The 22,500-nt window shown below is 42.4% G+C and overlaps 1 protein-coding gene across 1 annotated transcript in view; it reads left to right on the top strand.

The window, feature by feature from the left end:
- Nucleotides 1-22,500, top strand: part of plekho2 (pleckstrin homology domain containing, family O member 2) — a 23,622-nt gene that overhangs the window by 680 nt on the left and 442 nt on the right. The window contains exons 1-7 of the mRNA XM_079997157.1: nt 1-118; nt 4,075-4,326; nt 10,915-11,034; nt 19,698-19,802; nt 20,110-20,208; nt 20,642-20,944; nt 21,277-22,500. The exon at nt 1-118 is cut by the window's left edge and continues 680 nt beyond it; the exon at nt 21,277-22,500 is cut by the window's right edge and continues 442 nt beyond it. Coding sequence (XP_079853283.1) covers nt 110-118; nt 4,075-4,326; nt 10,915-11,034; nt 19,698-19,802; nt 20,110-20,208; nt 20,642-20,944; nt 21,277-22,329 — 1,941 coding nt within the window. The 5' untranslated portion in view covers nt 1-109 and the 3' untranslated portion in view covers nt 22,330-22,500. The remainder of the gene's footprint in view (nt 119-4,074; nt 4,327-10,914; nt 11,035-19,697; nt 19,803-20,109; nt 20,209-20,641; nt 20,945-21,276) is intronic.

Genomic DNA, 22,500 nt, shown 5'->3' with positions numbered 1-22,500 from the left:
AGTAGTAGGTGGTAGTTAGTGGTAGTAGGGTGGTAGTTAGAAATCAGTTTGTGTGTCTGTTTGTTAAGAGTGTCTCCAGAATAAAGATCAGTTCCAGTGGATCATCACTATGGGAGATGTGAGTACAAGTTGAAATACTACAAATACTGTATATACTGCAAATACTATAAATGCTGAAAATACTACAAATACTTGATCTGCGCTCAGAGACAACTCATTTCTCTATATACTATAAAATATATATGTTATACTACATACTATATAATATATAATATATACTATATATTATATACTATAAACTATACACTATGTACTATATTCCATGTGCTATATACGATGTGCAATATACTATTGAAAATATACTATGTACTATATGGTACTGGTTGTTTATGATATAATATATACTATATACAATTGAATATGGTTATGGTCATGGTTATAGTTATGGTTATGGTTATGGTTATGGTTATTGATATAGTTATAGTTATGGGTACGGTTATGGTCATGGTTATGGTTATAGTTAAAGTTATAGCTGTGTCATCATGATTATGTACATGGTTTTAGTTATGTTATGTTATGGTCATGGTAATGTTATGGTCATAGTCATGGTAATGGTCATGGTCATGATTATGGTTATGCTATGGTTATGATCATGGTTATGTCATGGTCATGGTCATGGTCATGGTTTTAGTTATATTATGTTATGATCATGGTTATGGTCGTGGTTATGCCATGGTCATAGTCATGGTCATGATTATGGTTATGCTGTGGTTATGATCATGGTTGTGGTCATGGTTTTAGTTATATTATGTTATGATCATGGTTATGGTCGTGGTTATGCCATGGTCATAGTCATGGTCATGATTATGGTTATGCTGTGGTTATGATCATGGTTATGGTCGTGGTCATGGTTTTAGTTATATTATGTTATGATCATGGTTATGGTCGTGGTTATGTCATGGTCATAGTCATGGTCATGATTATGGTTATGCTGTGGTTATGATCATGGTTATGGTCATGGTTATGGCAATGGTCATGGTTATGGTCATGGTCACGGTTTTAGTTATGTTATGGTCATGGTTATGGGAATGGTTATAGTCATGGTTATGGTCTTGTTATGGTTATGATTATTGACATGATTATGGTTATGGTTATGGTCATGGTTCTGTTATGGTTATGGTTCTGTTATGTTGTGGTTATGGTCATGGTCATATTTATGGTTATGTTATGGTTATGATCATGGTTATGGTCATGGTTTTAGTTATGTTATGTCATGGTTATGTTATGGTCATGGTCATGGTTTTAGTTATGGTCATCGTTGTGTTATGGTCATGGTTATAGTTATGGTCATGTTTATGGTTATGGTCATGGTTATGGCTATAGTTATAGTGATGGTTGTGGTTATGGTTATGGTTATAATTATAGTTATAGTTATGGTTAAGGTCGTGTTATGGTTTGGTCATGTTTATGGTCATGGTTATAGTTATGGTTATTGTTATGGCTATGGTTATGGTTATGGTTATAGTTATATTTATGGTAATGGTATGGTCATGGTTATGTTATGGCTCTAGTCATGGTTATATGTATGTTTATAGTTATGTTTATGAATGTGGAATAACATGTGGAATAACATGTTTATGGTTATGTTCTGGTTATGGTGGTGGTCATGGTTATATGTATGGATGTAAGTATGGTTATAGTTATAGTTATGGTTATATGTATGGTTATAGTTAAAGTTATGGTTATGGTGATAGTGATGGTTATAGTTAGTTATGGTTATTGTTGTTGTTATGGTTATTATCATGGTTATAGTTATAATTATGGTTATATTCTGGTTATAGTTATGGTTATCCCTGTAGGTATGGTTAATTTATGGTTATAGTTATGGTTATTGTTATAGTTGTAGTTATGGTAGTGGGTATAGTTATAGTTGTGGTTATGGTAATGGTTATGGTGATGTTTGTGTTTAAAGTGATACTTATAGTTATGGTCACATCTATGGTTTTACTTATAGTGATGGTTATAGTTATGATTATGGTTATGGTTATAGTTATGGTAATAGTTATAGTTATAGTTATAGTAATGTTTTGGTCTGCTTATTGTTCTGGTTATAGTTCTGGTTTTCATTATACATATGGTTATGATATGGTTATAGTTATGGTTATGGTTTTAGGTATGGTTAGGGTTATAGCTATAGTTATGGTTATGGTTATGGTTAGTTTTATATTTGAATGATAACAGTTGGACTGAACTTTCCAACTCTGATACTAACTAGTTGTGGCGATTATTTGTTGTCATGTCATGGCAACCGGCTTAAATATTCATTTTTTTCTTAAATATAAGATAAGTGATACCATAATTCCATATTCAATATTCACAATTCCACATTCAAAATTCATAATTCCATATTTTATATTCCTAATTCTACATTCAGTATTCATAATTCCATATGATGAATTCCATATTCAGTATTAATAACTCACTATGCAATATTCATAATTATATATTCAATATTCATAATTCCATAACAATGATGTCGCAGCTTTAGAAGAAGGTTTGAATATTTCAGGAAGCAGAGCAAGCTGAACAGGAAGTTTAGCTTGCTCTGCTTTAGGAAGTAAAAAAACCCTCTTCACAGATCCCCCCACACTAACACACACACACACACACACAGATAGTGTGTTTTCAGATCCTCTTTCTGGTGTGTGTCCATAAGCTGCAGCTTTCTGCTGCTGAAACTCTATTAGCTGGTTTCAGTGTAAAATATGTAAGTAAAGTATGTATGAACTTCTGAGTATCAAGCATATCTCTTTGCTGGTCACAAGCCGTTTAACCTCTGTAATGAACAAACTCCATCATTTATTTTGTTGTTTATAACCTGTATCCATGGAAACCAGAGAGAAACCCTGGAGAAAGTTCAGATTCTGACTGTGAACAGAGATTAATCAGATCTCTCATATTTCAGGCTGTTGGCAGCTTATGAACTGACAAACAGATGAATCAGACTCAAAGCTGAGTTTGTGATGAAAGAGCTGCTTCCAAAAAGTAAACACAGTGGATATTACAGAAAATAGAAATCGCTTCATGTTTTGTTCTCGCCCCCCATGCACGTCACCCATGTGGAGCCCCCCGTGCACGTCCCCCCCAGGCGAGGCCCCCCGTGCACTTGCCCCATGCGGAGCCCCCCGTGCACTTCACCCATGCGGAGCCCCCCTTGCACGTCCCCCCAGGCGAAGCCCCCCGTGCACTTGCCCCATGCGGAGCCCCTCGTGCACTTGCCCCAGGCGGAGCCCCCTGTGCATGTCCCCCATGTGCAGCCCCCCATGCACGTCCCTCTGTGCACGTGGAGCCCCCTGGAAGGTGCCCCATGCTCAGCCCCCCGTGCACAGCCCCCCGTGCACGTCCCTCCGTGCACGTCCCCCCATGCATGTCCCCCATGCGCAGCCACCCATGGACGTCCCTCCATGCACGTCCCCCCCGTGCACGTCCCCCATATATGCCCCCCTTGCACGCGGAGCCCCCCGTGCACATCCCCCATGTGCAGCCCCCATGCACGTCCCTCCGTGCACATCCCCCCCGTGCACGTCCCCCATGCACATCTCCCCTTGCGCAGCCCCCCGTGCATGTCCCTCCGTGTACGCTGCAAGGAAACAGACGTGCACATTATGCAGCAGCAGAAAGACCTCTGACACGTTCTGAGGCTGAACAATGTGTTTGTGTGTGTGTGTGTATTATTTGTAGTTTATTCTCTGTATTTTTTTCTTTATGGTTTATTCTCTGTAGTTTTTTCTTTATAGTTTATTCTCTGTAGTTTAGTCTTCTCTTTAATTTATTTTCTACAGTTTATCATGTCAGCTATTTTGGTGATATCAGTAGTAATTCTATTCCTTGTATTAGTACCATTAGTTATGGATACTCAGATAGGTCAGATCTATCTGTAGATCTTATCAAATGATGTTCTTATTAAATGTTATTAAATCTTCAATCCAGTTCCTTCAACACAGGAAGCTGCTTTTCTTGCCCAGTTTGAAGGTTTGTGTCTGAAGCTGTTGTCTGTATTTTCTGTTTCTTCAGGGGGTGAATGAGCCTCCGGAGGGGAAGGCGGAGCCACTCGGAAAGGCGGAGCCGAAGGGCAAGGCGGAGCCACTGGGGAAGGCGGAGCCACTGGGGAACGCGGAGATAAAGGGAAAGACGGAGCCGAAGGGAAAAGCGGCGCCGAAGGGAAAGGCCGGCTGGGTGAAGAAGTGGTCGGGTCGGGTTCTGTCTGGATACAAGGAGCGCTACGTGCACGTGGAGAGGACGGAGGTGGTGGTGTACGATAATGAGGTGCGAAGGAAAACTGACACAACAGATGAAATGATCAATTGAATGATGCTTGCAACGCTCTGTGGGTCCTGCTTTCTGCAGCAATCACAGTGAACTCACAACTTCCCCTGGTTGAACATCCCTGCTAACATCATGCTATCACGCCGCTACATTCTGATGCTAACACCGGCGTGGCACCATCTGGTGGAACTACAATGGAACAGCAACTAAGAAAATTATTTGCTTTGTTGCTGTGACTACTTTTCTCAGTGGAAGCTCTTAAACTAGACAGAAGTAAAGAAGTTGACCTACTTGTTATAAAAGAAGACATACTAGTTATAAAACGAGACATACTAGTTATAAAACAAGGCATACTAGTTATAAAAGAAGACATACTAGTTATAAAACAAGACGTACTAGTTATAAAACGAGACATACTAGTTATAAAAAAGACATACTAGTTATAAAATGAGACATACTAGTTATAAAAAAGACATACTAGTTATAAAATGAGGCATACTAGTTATAAAATGAGACATACTAGTTATAAAAAAGACATACTAGTTATAAAACGAGACATACTAGTTATAAAATGAGACATACTAGTTATAAAAAAGACATACTAGTTATAAAACGAGACATACTAGTTATAAAATGAGACATACTAGTTATAAAAAAGACATACTAGTTATAAAATGAGGCATACTAGTTATAAAATGAAACATACTAGTTATAAAAAAGACATACTAGTTATAAAATCAGACATACTAGTTATAAAACGAGACATACTAGTCATAAAACGAGACATACTAGTTATAAAATGAGACATACTAGTTATAAAATGAGACATACTAGTTATAAAACGAGACATACTAGTTATAAAACAAGACATACCAGTTATAAAATGAGACATACTAGTTATAAAAAAAGACATACTAGTTATTAAATGAGATATACTAGTTATAAAACGAGACATACTAGTTATAAAACAAGACATACCAGTTATAAAATGAGACATACTAGTTATAAAACGAGACATACTAGTTATAAAACGAGATATACTAGTTATAAAACAAGACATACTAGTTATAAAACAAGACATACCAGTTATAAAATGAGACATACTAGTTATAAAACGAGACATACTAGTTATAAAACAAGACATACCAGTTATAAAATGAGACATACTAGTTATAAAACGAGACATACTAGTTATAAAACGAGATATACTAGTTATAAAACAAGACATACTAGTTATAAAATGAGACATACTAGTTATAAAACAAGACATACTAGTTATAAAACAAGACATGCTAGTTATAAAAGAAGACATTCTAGTTATAAAACAAGACATACTAGTTATAAAACAAGACATACTAGTTATAAAATGAGACATACTAGTTATAAAACAAGACATACTAGTTATAAAGCAAGACATACTATTTATAAAGCAAGACATACTAGTTATATAACTAGACATACTAGTTATAAAGCAAGACATATTAGTTATAAAACAAGACATACTAGTTATAAAACAAGACATACTAGTTATAAAACAAGACATACCAGTTATAAAATGAGACATACTAGTTATAAAACAAGACATACTAGTTATAAAACAAGACATACCAGTTATAAAATGAGACATACTAGTTATAAAACTAGACATACTAGTTATAAAACAAGACATGCTAGTTATAAAAGAAGACATTCTAGTTATAAAACAAGACATACTAGTTATAAAACAAGACATACTAGTTATAAAATGAGACATACTAGTTATAAAACAAGACATACTAGTTATAAAGCAAGACATACTATTTATAAAGCAAGACATACTAGTTATATAACTAGACATACTAGTTATAAAGCAAAACATTTTAGTTATAAAACAAGACATACTATTTATAAAGCAAGACATACTAGTTATATAACTAGACATACTAGTTATAAAGCAAGACATATTAGTTATAAAACTAGACATGCTAGTTATAAAGCAAGACATATTAGTTATAAAACAAGACATACTAGCTATAAAATGAGACATACTAGTTATAAAACGAGACATTCTAGTTATAAAACGAGACATACTAGCTATAAAACAAGACATACTAGTTATAAAACGAGACATACAAGTTATAAAATGAGACATACTAGTTATAAAACGAGACACACTAGTTATAAACCGAGACATTCTAGTTATAAAACGAGACATACTAGTTATAAAACAAGACATACTATTTATAAAGCAAGACATACTAATTATAAAACTAGACATGCTAGTTATAAAGCAATACATACTAGCTATAAAACAAGACATACTAGCTATAAAATGAGACATACTAGTTATAAAACGAGACATTCTAGTTATAAAACGAGACATACTAGCTATAAAACAAGACATACTAGTTATAAAACGAGACATACAAGTTATAAAACAAGACATACTAGTTATAAAACGAGACATACAAGTTATAAAATGAGACATACTAGTTATAAAACGAGACACACTAGTTATAAACCGAGACATTCTAGTTATAAAACGAGACATACTATTTATAAAGCAAGACATACTAATTATAAAACTAGACATGCTAGTTATAAAACAAGACATACCAGTTATAAAATGAGACATACTAGTTATAAAAAAAGACATACTAGTTATTAAATGAGATATACTAGTTATAAAACGAGACATACTAGTTATAAAACAAGACATACCAGTTATAAAATGAGACATACTAGTTATAAAACGAGACATACTAGTTATAAAACGAGATATACTAGTTATAAAACAAGACATACTAGTTATAAAACAAGACATACCAGTTATAAAATGAGACATACTAGTTATAAAACGAGACATACTAGTTATAAAACAAGACATACCAGTTATAAAATGAGACATACTAGTTATAAAACGAGACATACTAGTTATAAAACGAGATATACTAGTTATAAAACAAGACATACTAGTTATAAAATGAGACATACTAGTTATAAAACAAGACATACTAGTTATAAAACAAGACATGCTAGTTATAAAAGAAGACATTCTAGTTATAAAACAAGACATACTAGTTATAAAACAAGACATACTAGTTATAAAATGAGACATACTAGTTATAAAACAAGACATACTAGTTATAAAGCAAGACATACTATTTATAAAGCAAGACATACTAGTTATATAACTAGACATACTAGTTATAAAGCAAGACATATTAGTTATAAAACAAGACATACTAGTTATAAAACAAGACATACTAGTTATAAAACAAGACATACCAGTTATAAAATGAGACATACTAGTTATAAAACAAGACATACTAGTTATAAAACAAGACATACCAGTTATAAAATGAGACATACTAGTTATAAAACTAGACATACTAGTTATAAAACAAGACATGCTAGTTATAAAAGAAGACATTCTAGTTATAAAACAAGACATACTAGTTATAAAACAAGACATACTAGTTATAAAATGAGACATACTAGTTATAAAACAAGACATACTAGTTATAAAGCAAGACATACTATTTATAAAGCAAGACATACTAGTTATATAACTAGACATACTAGTTATAAAGCAAAACATTTTAGTTATAAAACAAGACATACTATTTATAAAGCAAGACATACTAGTTATATAACTAGACATACTAGTTATAAAGCAAGACATATTAGTTATAAAACTAGACATGCTAGTTATAAAGCAAGACATATTAGTTATAAAACAAGACATACTAGCTATAAAATGAGACATACTAGTTATAAAACGAGACATTCTAGTTATAAAACGAGACATACTAGCTATAAAACAAGACATACTAGTTATAAAACGAGACATACAAGTTATAAAATGAGACATACTAGTTATAAAACGAGACACACTAGTTATAAACCGAGACATTCTAGTTATAAAACGAGACATACTAGTTATAAAACAAGACATACTATTTATAAAGCAAGACATACTAATTATAAAACTAGACATGCTAGTTATAAAGCAATACATACTAGCTATAAAACAAGACATACTAGCTATAAAATGAGACATACTAGTTATAAAACGAGACATTCTAGTTATAAAACGAGACATACTAGCTATAAAACAAGACATACTAGTTATAAAACGAGACATACAAGTTATAAAACAAGACATACTAGTTATAAAACGAGACATACAAGTTATAAAATGAGACATACTAGTTATAAAACGAGACACACTAGTTATAAACCGAGACATTCTAGTTATAAAACGAGACATACTATTTATAAAGCAAGACATACTAATTATAAAACTAGACATGCTAGTTATAAAGCAATACATACTAGCTATAAAACAAGACATACTAGTTATAAAGCAAGACATACTAGTTATAAAACAAGACATACTATTTATAAAGCAAGACATACTAATTATAAAACTAGACATGCTAGTTATAAAGCAATACATACTAGCTATAAAACAAGACATACTAGTTATAAAGCAAGACATACTAGTTATAAAACAAGACATACTATTTATAAAGCAAGACATACTAATTATAAAACTAGACATACTAGTTATAAAGCAAGACATATTCATTATAAAACTAGACATGCTAGTTATAAAGCAATACATACTAGTTATAAAACAAGACATACTATTTATAAAGCAAGACATACTAGTTATAAAAGTAGACATACTAGTTATAAAGCAAGACATATTAGTTATAAAACTAGACATACTAGTTATAAAGCAAGACATATTCATTATAAAACAAGACATACTAGTTATAAAGCAAGACATATTAGTTATAAAACTAGACATACTAGTTATAAAGCAAGACATATTAGTTATTAAACTAGACATACTCGTTATAGAGCTAGAACTAAGTAGAATAGTAGCTAGTAGCTATAACAAAGTAGAACTAAACATACTAGTTATTAAATGACACATACTAGTTGTAGAACTAAACATACTAGTTATTAAATGAGACATACTAGTTATAAAAATAGACATACTAGTTATAGAACTCAACATACTAGTTATAAAACAGGACATACTAGTTATAGAACTCAACATACTAGTTATAGAACTCAACATACTAGTTATAAAACTAGACATACTAGTTGTAAAACAAGACATACTATTTATAAAGCAAGACATACTAGTTATAAAACAAGACATACTAGTTATAAAGCAAGACATATTAGTTATAAAACTAGACATACTCGTTATAGAGCTAGAACTAAGTAGAATAGTAGCTAGTAGCTAGAACAAAGTAGAACTAAACATACTAGTTATTAAATGAGACACTAGTTGTAGAACTAAACATACTAGTTATTAAATGAGACATACTAGTTATAAAACAGGACATACTAGTTATATAACTCAACATACTAGTTATAGAACTCAACATACTCGTTATAAAACAAGACATACTAGTTATAGAACTAGACATACTAGTTATAGAACTCAACATACTCGTTATAAAACAAGACATACTAGTTATAGAACTAGACATACTAGTTATAAGCCAGCCAGGTTGTGGTTATCACTAAATAACCTCCTTTAGAGAGATACAGATGTGTTTGGAGGTCATTCCTGGGAGGACTTCTCGTCTTGTATTTTCGTCACTGGAATCGTCTTCGACTCTTCAATCAAATATTGGACTATTCGGCTGTGGGGGTCACGGAGCAAAGGGACACCAGTGATTGCTGGTGCCCAGGGTTGGGTACAGACCTGCTATTGAAGGGCCCCGGGGCCAAATTATTGAAGATTGTAGTTTGGATAAGCTCCAACGTTACCGGTACTGTGTTGTATAAACCCTTCCTAACTTGCAATAAGAGTAAGATATTTGCCTAACAAGCATTGTGGCTATTATCAGAAGAGCCATCGCTCCTCTCTCTCTCTACTGTTCCATCACGGGAACAGAGATGTGTGTGAGGGGGGCGGGTCCAGCAGGTGCCTTCCTCCCTCACCTGACTGCACCCAACCGCCCCCTCTCCATGCTTAATGCGTAGAAAATAAAGCAGTGTTAATTCTGCTCTTCATTTGTTTTCATTTTTCTCTTAAAAAATAAAAGATTTGCTGAAAGAAAGAAGTACTGATTTGATAAGCGGTATCGGTTAAAGTAGAGGTGTCATTAAAATGTTAACAAGAGCCATCCCTATTCACGCCCCGTTCCTCCAAATATAACAACTAAAAACTTTGGTCTTTTTAGTTGCACGGAGAGCTGTGTTCCATTCACACATAAGTATATATTTAGGATTCCCCTTGTTTATATTGCCTCATTGGAATGTTGTCCCTGTGCATTGTGTAAGCTTCTATCTGTGTTATCTTGTTGTCGTAATGAACATTGACTGACAGCAAAAAACAAACAACTGCTGGACTTGAAGAACCTCGTCGACTTTCAGTGCGAAGCACTGCTTGCTGGCTGGCTGCACATTATCCCTTATACAGTATATTATATATTGTATATTCATTAATTTTATTCCTTAATTTTGCAGAAATGGAGAACTTTCTTTGACATGGGAAGGGATCCTTTTCTATTTTAAACAGAGTTCTCCATTTAAATCAGTTCACAAAACATTAATACGTAAAGCTTTGTGTTCCAGGACCTGCAGACTTGCCTGGAGCGACTCGACCTGGAAAACTTTGATAAATGCCTGGAGTTAAAGAACGTCTTCAAGAAGAACCGACTGGTTCTGATCAGAGCGCCAAGACCTGGAAACAAGGTGAGAAGTGGTATAAACACGCCGCTCAGCAGGTTCGATAATCTATACTATTTAAGTTATCAATCAACAAGTAAGCTATCTTCGGGAGCCTCGTAACTTGGGTTCGAGCTACGGGTGTTCGTCCTCCAGAGACTGCGGTAAGTTTATCCAGTGTTTCATCTTGGACTGTCAAGCAAGGTTTTCATTTACCTGGCTGACAGTAACCGCAACACGGCTACGCGAGTGGTAAGTAGAGCCTTAGTGTTACTGACGCTCTTTCTTAACTCTAGATAAACAGTATATTGCACTGTTTTCAGAGTCTACTGCCTGACGTTGAATAATTGAGTTGTTTCAGTCACTACTTTATTTATATTATAACTGCCAGTAGTACTCGTCGGAGACCCCGTCCATCTCCTCGTCCTCCGCTAAATGGGCCCCGTCATCCTCATCGGAGGAGGGACCCCCAGGGTCGACATCGTCCGCCTCTGAACCATTGCTGGAGGGTACAGACGAGAGAGGAGGTGGGGTCTGCGGTCGGGAGGGTTGACCCGGTCTGGAGGGCTGGTCTGGATGGCGCTGATGGAAACTCCTGATGAGGGTGTGGTCCAGAATGTGCCTCGCAGGGACCCAGGTGTTGTGACGTCATGCAGCGAAGGGCCGTCTCCATCTCCTGGTTCTTCCGCTCTGTTTGGCCGTTGGACTGGGGATGGTACCCTGAGGACAGGTTGACGGTGGCCCCCAGGAGCGAACAGAACTCCCTCCAAAAGACAGAGGCGAAATGGGGACCCCGGTCGAATACCACATCTACCGGGATGCCATGGAGGCGGACGACGTGGTTCAACAATAGCTCGGCGGTGCCCTTGGCCGACGGGAGCTTCGGTAGAGGCACGAAGTGAGCCATCTTGCTGAACCGGTCCACCACGGTCAGGATGGTAGTGTTGCCGCTAGACGGTGGCAGACCGGTGACGAAGTCCACGGAGATGTGAGACCAGGGGCGATGAGGAACCGGCAGTGGGTGTAGAAGACCGGCAGGAGCAAGAAGATAGGGTTTGTGCTGGTTACAGGTGGGGCAGGCATTGACGAACCCTCGGACGTCCTCACCCAGGGAGGGCCACCAGAAACGACGCTGGACGACCTCCTTCGTCTGCTGAATCCCCGGGTGGCAGGTGGGTCGGGAGTTGGTCAGGAGGTCAGGCAGAACGAACAGACGGTCGGGCAGACATGCGCTGGGTCCAGGTTGGTCCTGGGCGGCAGCTCTGACTCTCTCTTCCACCTCCCAGGTGAGTGTGGCGACTAGACGGGAGGACGGCAGAATGGTGTCGGGGTCAGCAGCGTCTTCCTCCTCCTCCTGGAACTGCCGGGACAGGGCGTCGGGTTTGACATTGCGTGACCCCGGTCGATAGGAGAGGGAGAAATTGAATCTGGTTAGGAAGAGCGCCCAATGAGCCTGACGGGAGTTCAGCCTCCTGGCGAACTGGATATATTCCAGGTTCTTGTTGTCAGTCCACACCAGGAACGGCAGATCGGTTCCCTCTAGCCAGTGTCGCCACTCCTCCAGGGCCAATTTGACGGCGAGAAGCTCCCTATTCCCGATGTTGTAGTTTCTCTCGGCCGGGGTCAAACGCCTGGAGAAGAAGGCGCAGGGATGAAGTTTCTGGTCGGAGGCGGTTCTCTGGGACAGAACAGCTCCGACTCCCACGTCGGAGGTGTCCACTTCAACCACGAACTGCCGTTCAGGGTCGGGCAATACCAGAATGGGGGCTGAAGTGACCCGTGCCTTCAGGGCCAGGAAGGCGTCGTTGGCGGCGGCGGTGGACCACAGAAACGGCACCTTGGAGGAGGTTAGGGCTGTGGGAGGGGCAGCCACCGTGCTGTAGCCTCGGATGAACCTCCGATAGAAGTTGGCAAAACAAAGAAAGCTCTGGAGTTGTTTGCGGGAGTCCGGGGCGGCCCAGGTGGTGACGGCGGAGACCTTGGTGGAGTCCATCTGGATGGTCCCCCTCCCTACATTGTACCCCAGGAAGGAGACGGACGGGGCGTGAAACTCACACTTCTCCGCCTTCACAAAGAGTGAGTTCTCAGGGAGGTGCTGCAGGACCGTCTGGACGTGGTGGAAGTGCTCAGCTTGGGATTGGGAGAAGATCAGGATGTCGTCGAGGTACACAAAGACGAATTTGTTGAGCATGTCCCGGAGCACGTCATTGACCAGGGCCTGGAAGACGGCAGGGGCATTGGTGAGGCCGAAGGGCATCACCAGATATTCGTAGTGACCGGAGGGAGTGTTGAACGCCATCTTCCATTCGTCCTCCTCTCGAACCCGGACCAGATGGTAGGCGTTGCGTAGGTCGAGCTTGGTGAACACCGTGGCCCCCTCCAGGAGTTCGAAGGCTGATGAGATGAGGGGCAGGGGATAGCGGTTCTTGAACCGTCATGTCGTTGAGACCACGATAGTCAATACAGGGGTGAAGCGACTTGTCCTTCTTCTCCACGAAGAAGAAGCCAGCCCCCGCCGGGGACGAGGAGGGACGAATGATGCTCGCCACCAGGGGGTCGTTAATATAGGTGTCCATGGCCTCTCTCTCCGGGGCAGATAGAGAGTACAGGCGGCCTCTGGGAGGGGTGGAGCCGGGCTGGAGGTCGATGGCAATATCGTATGGCCTGTGCGGGGGAAGGGATGTCGCCTTGGCCTTGCTGAAGACCTCCCTGAAGTCGAGGTACTCGGCAGGGACCCCCAACATGTCGGGTGCGGAGCTGGAGCTGGTGGATGGCTGAGGTGCGGCGGCTTGCTTCAGGCAGACCTGAGGGGTTGTGACGCTGGAGCCAGGGGAACCCCAGGAGGAGAGGGTGACGAGGTGAGTGTAGGATGCAGAACTGTATCGTCTCGTGGTGGTTGCCGGACAGGAGCATGCGGATGGGCACCGTCTGATGGGTGACTGTCTCCAGGAGGTGGCCATTCAGGGCAGTGGCAGGAACCGGAGAAGCCAGGAGAACTCGACCAACACCCAGCTGCCGTGCTAGGTTATCGTCGAAGGTGTGGGGCTCCAGAGCGAAGAGGATGGAACAGTTCGTGATGAACGGACTACAGCCGTCTGCGTCTCCGGCGTAGCGTTCTGGAACCCCCATCCGGGGCTCCAGGGAGTACCCAGGCTGGGCCGGTGCTGGTGCTGGTGGAGGTGGGTCCGGGGAAGCAGGCGGCGGGATGAACTGACCGAGAGCGATGGTGAGCTGCTGGACCTGAGTAGCTAGCGTGGCGAGCCCTTGCTCCTGGCTAGCCGCTGCTAGCCGACCGTCCGCTGAGGTGGAGGCTAGGACAGCCTCCTGGTGTTGGAGCTGTGACTCCACCCTTCCCAGGCGTGCCAGCGACTCAGGGTTGTGTGCTGGGTCCATTGTTGGCCAGATTGTACTGTAACGGGTGTGGTTAGGATCCAATTGCAGCACAAAGACAGGCAGGGATATTTGGTAATGTCTTTTATTTGTAGAGCAGATGGAAGACAGGCAGGGGGCAGGTAGGATACGTCGTCGGGGACAGGCAGGTTCGACAACGGGGAGCGCAGACAGAAGACAGGCGGGGGGCAGGCAGGATACGTGGTCGGAGCGAGGCAGAGTCCGTAGCGGAGAATCAGTCCGGAGAACGCTGGAGAGTCTGGTGCAAGCATCGAAAACAATCTGGCAATGGGTGACTGGTGAGAGAGGCTATATATAGTGGCTTGATTGCTGATCGGGAACAGCGGTGTGCGCAGGTGAATGGAGTTAGGCTAATGAGACAGGTAAGGAGAGGGGGGGAAGGTAGATGAAAGCGGAGATCATGACAGGGCGCTTTGTGGTACCTGCACCGGTAGTACTCGGCGTACTGTTTTGGTTAGTCAATCAGAGTTAGCTAATGTGGTAGCTGTTCCGCCGTAATCACGTGGGCGATGGGGATTGTTGCTGGGTTAGGGTTTTCGCTGTTGACCAGCGGCAGTCTCAGCAGGTGTTGCGCCCAATTGTTCAGTGCTTTCGCTGATTATTAGTTAGCAAGCAAGCACTTACGTATTTATGGGGTAGCATCTGGCAACCGGTTGCGGTGTAATGGACTCAGATTATTTTAGCACATGCATGGCTGCTCTTCAGGTAAGAGAAGTTCATGGTGAGTGCTCTCTGTGTCTCGTGTGGACCATCTGAGAGCTGGTATTCGACACCGCTTGCATGAATTGCACTATACTGCTGCATTCAGAGGACACGGTGGTTTCTTTTGGCACAGCACTCCCCCCTTCTGATAGAACTACCAGATGTAGGCAACGCAGTTCTCTCAGATTAAAGCCCTCCTAATTAACCTCCAGCTGCCAAACACATCAATTCCGACAGAGGACAGGGCAGCTGGGAGCTCCACCTACCAGGATGAGGAGGTGCTGTCTACAGCAGCCTCTTGTAGCCTGTTTTATGATCAGGAGGAGAGTGAGACAGCTTCTCTTGAGTCAGATATACCATCTGTGGCAACAGAATATAGGGAGTCAGAACTTGAGCGGGCCACTATTAGGCCTACTATAAACATGGCCTTGGCTAAGCTGGGGCTGGAGAGTGTTCCTCTACAGACTACTCCTCCCAGTGATGGCGGGCATGTCGCTGCCATGCAGGATCCAGGCGGTTTCGGGCTGAGAAAAAATTCCTTCCAAGGTGGAAGAGTCTCTTGTCACAGCTTGAAGGTCAAATATGGCATCTGCCACTGGGTGGTCTGCAGCTGTGGGTCTGAGCTCTCAGGACCCAGAAGCACCACTGACATGATGTCATCAGGCAGTTGTTCAGAACATACTGAGCTCAGACTTAACAACACACTTAACTGATCTAAGGCTGAATTTTTGATTTTTGAGAGTTAGACGTGTCACTACACACAACGTCCACATGGATGAGGAGCTTATTGTGCAGGACTCTGTTTGAGCTCTTCATAGTGCGGTGGCTCCTCATGGCTCAGCTCAGTCACAGCCTTCGCTCCGCAGACGGAAGCTGTACGGTCGGTCGCCAGAATTCCCGGTAAGTTTCTGGCTCCCGATGCGAGCGTCGTGTCTGGGAGCCTCTACCCTGCAAACACACGCTGGGAACTCAAAAACCATCAATGTCTTTTCTTTACAATGATAGCTGTGTTTCGATGTAGAATTGAGTTATGTGTGGCCAAAAAACACAATAACAATGAGAATACGTTCTTCGACCCGCTAAATTAATAACTTTCATTTAACATGAAGTACTGCCTCGCCCGCAGTACTACTACATTACAACTAATAATTTTCCGTGCACAGGAAGTGGCGCTCTCTCCTTTCACTGTGTTGAGTGACGCTGCTGAAGGTTCTATTTCAGAATAATATGAATATGACTCATAAGTGGTTGTGAGAGGAAGTCATAACCAACAGGACGTGGACGGAGAGACAGAGGAAAGCAGAAGTGAAGAGAGTTGAGTTGGATGGTGAAAGCACCGTTGTGACGTCCAGAGGTTGAACCAAAGCTCTGTCAGTGGATCACGCTGCAGCTCCCAGGATTCACTTGTGATCCCTGCATGTGGATATTTTTTCTTCTTTTTAATGAATGTTCTTCATATCCACAGTTTTCTGACCAGTAGCTGCTTCAGCTCATTCACCGCAGCTTCCTTTCAGTTCTCGCTGCTTGTGGCGGACCCCGCCTCATCTCAGTTTGTGTACTGGTAGTGTGTAGTGTGTTGTGTGTAGTGTGTACTGCGTACTGTGTACTGTGTAGTGTAGTGTGTAGTGTGTTGTGTGTAGTGTGTTATGTGTAGTGTGTTGTGTGTTGTGTGTAGTGTGTTGCGTATAGTGTGTTATGTGTAGTGTGTTGTGTGTTGTGTTTGTTGTGTGTTGTGTGTTTCACCAGCACCACCCAAAGTGTGTGTGTGTGTGTGTGTGTGTGTGTGTCTGTGTGTGTGTGTGCATGGGTTGTAGTGTTGTGTGGTGATAATTAAAGATTCTTCTTCTAGTGTGTTGTGGCTGAAAGTTGACGCTCACGTCCTCAATGTTTTAAACGCAGGAAGCTGCAGATACAGAACAGGAAAGTGTCAACGTTCCAATTCAACTGAAGTTTAAAGTTTGTTTCTGATCAAACCATCATCTGCAAACAGTTGAATGTCTTCATCTTACAAAACCAAACACAAAGTTCCAAGGAACCTTTGCTTTTCATTGAACCAGGAAGTTAATTTCTAATATTCCCAAGTAGATGACATGGATTCATGGATTTCTTTTGGAGTGATAAACTAAATTTTTTTACATTGATCAGACTCTTTTATCCAAAGCCACTTACAATTGTTCAAACACCGACGGACGCAGCCATCAGGAGCAATGAGGGGTTAAGTGTCTTGCTCAAGGACACTACAGCATGCTAGCAGGAGGAGCCTGGGATCCAACCAGCAACCTTTAGATCACTAGACCACCAGCTCTACCTCCTGAGCCACCATCCCCCCATTTTATCATTTTCCCACATTGATTTCATTCGACAGGTTATTAAATCATTGTATTCTTCATTTTTACTGAGACCTGGACTGACTGGACCTGGTGCTGCTCACACCAGGTCCAGTCAGTCCAGTGTGTTCAGGACGGCTCCAATAATCAATAACTTTCCAATTTCATCCATCTTATATCGGCTCACAAAGTCGTAAAGATGATGTTTAATAAAATAATCTGTGAAATATCACTCTGTTATTTATTTATGAGTTCATATAAAGACACATTTCGCTGTCTGTATGTATCTGTATGTCTTCCTGCCTGTCTGTCTGGATGTCTGTCTGTCTGTCTGTCGGTGTCTATCTATCTGTCTGTCTGTCTCGTGGAACCTTCCTGGTAGCTCACTGCGTTGTCACTCAAAGTGGGCGTGTCTATGCAAATGAGGGTGAAGGGGTCAGACTGGAATGGAACCTGATCGATCAGAAAACGGATCAAAGCAAATGATCTGTTCCATGGTTTTATTTCACATGTGGTTTGATCAGAATAGATCCACGTGAAAGAGAAGTCATGTCAGTCAGTCAGTTAGTTATTTGGTTGTTTAGTTAGTTGATTGGTTGGTTTGTTAGTTCACTGGTTAGTTGGTTAATTGGTTGTTTGGTTAGTTCATTGGATGGTTGGTTAGTTCATTGGTAAGGTGGTTGTTTAGTTAGTTGATTGGTTGGTTTGTTAGTTCACTGGTTAGTTGGTTAATTGGTTGTTTGGTTAGTTCATTGGATGGTTGGTTAGTTCATTGGTAAGTTGGTTGTTTAGTTAGTTGATTGGTTGGTTTGTTAGTTCACTGGTTAGTTGGTTAATTGGTTGGTTAATTGGTTAGTTGGTTTAGTTAGTTGATTGGTTGGTTGGTTGGCTGGTTGGTTAGTTGGTTCATTGGTTGATTGGTTGTTTAGTTAGTTGGTTGGTTGGTTGGTTAGTTCATTGGTTCCTTTGTTAGTTGGTTGTTTAGTTAGTTAGTTGGTTGGTTAATTGGTGGGTTAGTTCATTGGTTAGTTGGTTGGTTAGTTCATTGGTTAGTTGGTTAGTTGCTTGTTTAGTTAGTGAGTTGGTTGGTTAGTTCATTGTTAGTTGGTTAGTTCATTGTTAGTTGGTTAGTTGATTGGTTTGTTGGTTAGTTGGTTGTTTGGTTAGTTCATTGGTTGGTTAGTTTGTTGGTTCTTGAGTTAGTTAGATGGTTGGTCGGTTCATTGGTTAGTTGGTTAGTTAGTTGTTTAATTAGCTGGCTGGTAAGTTCATTGGTTAGTTGGTTAGTAGTACCGAGGGGACGGTAGCTCAGGAGGTAGAGCTGGTGGTCTAGTCATCTAAAGGTTGCTGGTTGGATCCCAGGCTCCTCCTGCTAGCATGCTGTAGTGTCCTTGAGCAAGACACTTAACCCCTCATTGCTCCTGATGGCTGCGTCCGTCGGTGTTTGAACAATTGTAAGTCGCTTTGGATAAAAGCGTCTGATCAATGACTAAATGTAAATGTAAATGTAGTTGGCTGGTTGGTTGTTTAGTTAGTTGGTTGGTTAGTTGGTTGTTTAGTTAGTAAGTTGGTTGGTAAGTTCATTGGTTAATTGGTTAGTTGGCTGTTTAGTTAGTTGATTGGTTGATTGGTTAGTTCATTGGTTAGTTGGTTGTTTGGTTGGTTAGTTCATTGGTTAGTTGGTTGTTTAGTTAGTTAGTTGGTTGGTTAGTTCATTGGTTCGTTGGTTGTTTAGTTAGTTAGTTGGTTGGTCAGCTAGTTCATTGGTTAGTTGGTTGTTTAGTTAGTTGATTGGTTGATTGGTTAGTTCATTGGTTAGTTGGTTGTTTGGTTGGTTAGTTCATTGGTTAGTTGGTTGTTTAGTTAGTTAGTTGGTTGGTTAGTTCATTGGTTCGTTGGTTAGTTGATTGTTTAGTTAGTTGGTTGGTTGGTTAGTTCATTGGTTAGTTGGTTGTTTAGTTAGTTAGTTGGTTGGTCAGCTAGTTCATTGGTTAGTTGGTTGTTTAGTTAGTTAGTTGGTTGGTTAGTTGGTTGTTTAGTTAGTTGATTGGTTGATTGGTTAGTTCATTGGTTAGTTGGTTAGTTGGTTGTTTAGTTTGTTAGTTGGTTGGTTAGTTCATTGGTTAGTTAGTTGGTTGGTTGTTTAGTTTGTTAGTTGGTTGGTTAGTTCATTGGTTAGTTGGTTAGTTTGTTGTTTAGTTAGTTAGTTGGTTAGTTTCCAGTTGACATTTTGTTCCTGCTCCTCCTCAGATCCACAGTGTGAAGCTCCAGCTGCAGACGGCGCAGGAGAAGGATTCCTGGATCCGAGCTCTGAGCGACGGCATCGATAGAGCCAAGAACAAGATCCTGGACCAGGTGTCCTCCACCTCCCCCTCCTCCCACTGCTCCTCCACCTCCCCCTCCACCACCTCCTCCTGCTCCTCCTCCACCCCCTCCTCCCGCTACTCCTCCACCTCCTCCCGCTGCTCCTCCACCTCCTCCTCCACCACCTCCTCCCGCTCCTCCTTCACCTCCTCCTCTTTCTCCTCCTCATCCTCCTCCCCCTCCTCCCTCATCTCCTCCTCCTCCTCCTCCCTCTTCCCTCCTCACCACCTCCTCTCCTCCCTCTGCTTTCTGCTTCAGCATGGAGGTCGGGTGGAGCTCTGACTTCCTTTCTTTGCAGGTGACAGTCGATCAGAGCAGTAACTTGGATCACGTGACTCGCTATCGACCCAAGGTGGCGGTGACCAGGAGACCTCCGACCAGGATCCACATGAAGGAGGTCCCAGCATCTCACTTCAGCATGACGCCCGCAGCGTTTTATGTTCAACCAAAGAGGAAAAGCAGGATCATTTATGGAATAATGAAGGATTTCATTTGACTTTCTCAGGCCTCAAAACGTTTCCTCCTGATGGAAAACAAATTGAACAGCAAATTCCTTTTTTATATTTTTATCACAGATTAAAAACCACGTTGGTTTTCTCCTTCACATTTTAAAAATGATCTTTTCTTTAATTCACTTCAGCAGAACTTTACAGAGACTTTGCATTTCTTCCATTTAATGACTTTCAGTTTATAATTATATTATATTTATTTATATTTTGTTTTATTCCGTTGATCATGTTTTGTTTTATTCCGTTGATCATGTTTTGTTTTATTCTGTTGATGGACTTCCTGAATCTGCTTTTTCATTTGACTTCTTCTTTTCCCTCCAGGTCGCCAGCCTTTCCTCTGACGGCCTTGTGCGTCTGGATCTGGACCTGGAGGACGCTGTGATGCCCAGTTGCCCTCGCAGTCTCCAGGTGGACCAGGTGGACCGTGTGGACCCTGTGCACCCCGTGGACCATGGTCATCATCCGGACCCCCCCAAAGCGGCCCTGAAGCCCCCCCAGCCCCCGTCAGGCTCCGCCTCAGGGGAGGAGCCTCAGCGCCTCCGGGCTCCCGCGCCGCCGTCCAAGGAGGCCAAACCTGCGAAGAGCGGCCTGGACCTGGAGCCCGCCAGGAACGAGGAGGAGAAGGTCTGGATCAGGATCCTCACTCCTCAGGGGTCTGAAGAACAGGGTCAGAGGTCAATGATCTGCAGGGAACATGTCACTGCTCATCTCCTTCACTTATATTTAAATACTTGATGTTGTTTTTATGACACATCGTGAATAACTATTTGATTGAATTTGCATCCATGAGGACTGGATCAGTGTCAAAAAGATCAAGATGTCCCTGAAAAGTCAGATTCAGGGACATCTTGTCTCGTTGCTTGATCACGACCTTCTGACCTTGTTGTGGGACAGAAGAAAATATATTTTTATGGGTAAACCTGTGATGACATTTAACGCGTCCATCTTGTTCCAAGGCCCTGGAGCCCGGCGTGCTGCAGGAGGATGGCGCTGACCCCTCCCTGCCCGGCCACGCGCAGCAGGAGCACAAGGAGCACAAGGAGCACAAGGAGCACAAGGAGTACAAGGAGCTTTCTGGGACGGAGGGTGAGGTGGAACCACCCCCACCCGAGGTCCCACATCTCCCAGAATGCTCCAGTGCAGGAGAGGAAGCATCTGGAAATCCTCCTCCTGAACCGTGTCAATCCAGCTCCGCCCACGAGGCCTCCGACTCCTCCGTCGGCACCCCCGCCTCAGAAGAGGCGTCTGGATCCCCCCTGGACCCCGCCCCCCCGCCAGCGCTGGTCCTCAGCCTGTGCGACACTGAGGAGAAATCCGTGGACAGCGGCCGCCACTCAGACGGGGACAGCCAGGCGTCGGAGGGCGAGGACTCGCTGGCGTCCTCCACCTTCGCGCTGCGGGGCAGCCAGGCCGGGCTAGAGGCCCTCTGCGTCGGCGAGGACGACAATGAGACCCCCGGCTCCCTCGATGGGACCGCCCGGGCCGGGAGCCCGCGCCCGCCCCGTCCGCCCCCGTGCCCACCGGGCCATAGACCTCCGTCCAAGTCGGCCTCGGCGGGAGACCTGCTGAGCGGCGCCTCGGCCCCGAACGGCCGAGCCGATCTGGATCACGTCGCCGGCCTGGAACGGGAAGTGGCTCTGGAGCTGGAGGAGACGGGAAAGCTGCTGAGGGGCGCGGCCCGAGGGGGGGGGGGCCGTCGAGGGCGCTCCCGAGGATCTGCTAGAAAAGGCGATAGAGAAGCTGAGGACGGCCGACCGCTTCCTCCAGGAGGCGAAGCACTTGAAGCAGGAACGTGTGAGGAGCGTGAGGGAGCGGATCAGCCTGTGATCAGTGCAAACACCACGGTTCCTTGGAGCTTCTCGCGAAACCTTTCGGCTTTTTCACAACCTGCAGCTTGGTTTTTAAAAAGCGGCTTTTTGGTTTTGATCAGGATAAAGGGCGGAAGGAGGGAGAAGTCCCCATTTGAGCAGAATCTGATCGGACGCTTACGTTTTATCATAATAAGATGAATAATAATAATAATACATAATGAGGAGACTAAATTAAAGTCGTCACCAAAGCCTCCTCGGTCTGTGAATGTTTAACTCCTCCATGTTTACTGGGTTTCTCTTTACTGTGGGGATCCGAGGAGGGAATCCATTTATAATATTTTATAATATAATGCCATATGAACAATGTAC

The sequence above is a fragment of the Zeus faber genome (genome assembly GCF_960531495.2).
Source record: "Zeus faber genome assembly, chromosome: 3".
Taxonomy (NCBI): Eukaryota; Metazoa; Chordata; class Actinopteri; order Zeiformes; family Zeidae; genus Zeus; species Zeus faber.
The sequence above is the reverse complement of the archived record's forward strand: the minus strand, read 5'-3'. Positions and strand labels throughout refer to the sequence as shown.